Here is a 2520-nt window from a genome sequence, read left to right as displayed (position 1 = left end):
TATATTCAAGGATATGATTCCATGATATTTATTTATAATTTCAAATAACTTTCAATTAAAAAATAATGATACAATAATTCAATCATCTTCATATTTCTAAAATGTGTAAAGTTCTGGATATTAGTCTCCCCCAGCTGCTTCCGGATACTCTTGACATTTCATCTAATGTCGGCGGTTAAGTTACAAACAATGATTCGGTGCTGGTAATGAGAATGATTGATATCTGATGATGTGAATTTGTACTTGTTTACCCTAGTTAGTTAGGCGGATATATAAAAGCAATAGCACACTCTAATTGACTTTTAATTAGAAGGAAAGCTGTGAAATTGCAATAAGTAAAAATAATATTTCAACAGAACGATTACTGTGCGGTAATGAGAATTATAAATATACTGACCTGAAAATCACCCTTTTATGTTGAAAGATGAACAGTAACTGTGCAGTCCGCATCAATATAGATCAAAACAACACTACAATAAATAAAAAAAAAAAAGTACAACTAAATTCTCAGAAGTACTCTGAAAATGTTTTTTTCCTCAAAACTTGTACATATGTTTAAAAAAAAAAAAACTGGTGAATGATTTGCTTAAACCAAGAAATACCAATCCAATGTTTTGAATTTTAGGTACATTTTAAAAATGCTTATCATTTATTTCAGGTAATACAACTTCCTATCAAAAGAGAACCTATTGAATTGTTGGATACTACAGTACCTCTTCCTATGACTGCTCCTACATACTTGCAGGAAACCACATATGTAAGTTTAATTTTACTTATTTAAGTATTCTAGATTTTGTTACACTAACAGTATACGCTGTTAGCCTTCATATTTTGTATGAATTAGATCAAACTAATTCATAGAATAAGAAAAAATAATATTCGTTTATTTTTAAAATCTATGTAGATCATAATAACACTACAATAGATAAAAATAAGAGTAACAGAATTTGTAAATCTGTTTAAAAAATAAAAAAATCCTAAACATTGAATAATTTGTTTAAATTAATAAATATGTAATCAATGTTTATAATTTTACATATATTTTGAAAATTCTTTTCATTTTGTTTCTAGGAAATGAAAATTCCTATAAAAAGAGAACCTTCCGCTGAATTGTTAGATGCTACAGAACCTCTTCCTCTTAGAGTGAGTACTCCTTTCTCTCTTTCACTTGGAGTGAGTACTCCATCCTCACAGATGCCTGCAACTCCAGCAGAAGATGTAACACTGGTGAAGAAAATGATGACATTGGAGCTTCGTCAAAAAACACTCACAATTAACAAGCAAACAAAAAAAATCAAGACTCTTTTTCAAAATATAAGGAGGTTGAAAAAAAGATTGGAAAAATTAAAGGCGATGTCGCGTGAAATCAAACAAAAGAAAAAGATAATTAATAATTATCATAATATGCTTAACAACATGCCCCCACTTGCTAAAGAATTATGTACTAGATTAGGCAAAAGTTCAAAAATTAAATATTCTCCTAAATTAAGATCATTTGCATCGACGTTACATTTTATATCTCCAAAAGCGTATAATTACGTCCGCGAATCTTTTCTTACCACTTTGCCTCACCCTCGAACTTTAACAAAATGGTATGAAGCAGTTGATGCTGGTATATCAGCAGAAGCAGTTAATTCTAGTACAGAAACAGAATCAGTTGATCCTAGTTCAGCAGTTAATGAGGATTTAGCAGCAGAAGCATTTGAGCCTAGTGCAGCAGTAGAAGTAGTTTATGATTGTACAACGGTAGGAGGTGAAGCTGGTACTGCTAGGGGGAATTAATCCAGTAAGTGGGCCTTGTGGTCCTTTTTGCTAAACCCTGACAACAACCTAGAGGAGGTTGCCGCCCTGTGTTAAGGTGGGATTGTCAAATTTTATTTCTTTGAACCGCAGAGAAATAAATATTAACTACTGCAGACGGGAACTGAAGCTGTAACATTCTGGACAAAGAAACTCTGGTACTCTTGCCCCACATGTTCGACCATAATGTCAACCACAGTTTTTGCTTCTGTTTTTTCTACTTATTAGGCTCTTAAAGTGGGCTCTTCAGAAAATCCAATATTTTGTTCATTGATAGTGGATAAAATGGAAATAGAAATGGCATGTGAGTGGACAGGTCCCTCATTTTCTGAGTATTTAGATTTTGTCATTTGAAAACTATTGCCGAGGAAGCCATACTACTCCTTATAAACTCCCTAAACAGTAATTAGAAATAATCGATTGAGCCTTTTTTATTTTTGGTTTAATCCTTCAACAGGCAGTGGCTATTTGTCCCAAGCTTCGAAAAGTTCAAACAGTTTGGTCCCATGCTCCTACATAGTAGAAGGTATAGAAAAAATGGGTTCAGTGATTTGCAAGCATGCTCTAGCCAAAAGACATTTTTGGTGAGAAAACATGCCTTGAGGTCATTGGTAGCAGTTCTGGAGAAGCACAATCAATGTTCTTAAAGATTATTTTCTGTTTATCAATTTGCTGATTGTTTTTGACGTGACAACGTCTTATAAATCATTTTGCGGGATG

The 2520-nt window shown here is 32.7% G+C and overlaps 1 protein-coding gene across 1 annotated transcript in view; it reads left to right on the top strand.

Annotated features, from left to right (window-relative positions):
• LOC106689666 (uncharacterized) overlaps nt 1-2520 on the top strand; it is a gene marked incomplete in the record, with an annotated part of 9512 nt that overhangs the window by 5045 nt on the left and 1947 nt on the right. The window contains 2 exon segments of the mRNA XM_067049688.1: nt 659-757; nt 1072-2465. Of these exon segments, the coding sequence (XP_066905789.1) occupies nt 659-757; nt 1072-1782 (810 nt within the window).

Source organism: Halyomorpha halys, unplaced genomic scaffold, assembly GCF_000696795.3.
Source record: "Halyomorpha halys isolate HHAL.00 unplaced genomic scaffold, Hhal_1.1 Scaffold1425.1, whole genome shotgun sequence".
In the NCBI taxonomy this organism is placed as follows: Eukaryota; Metazoa; Arthropoda; class Insecta; order Hemiptera; family Pentatomidae; genus Halyomorpha; species Halyomorpha halys.
Note: the sequence above shows the minus strand (reverse complement) of the source record. Positions and strands in the feature narration are given on the sequence as shown.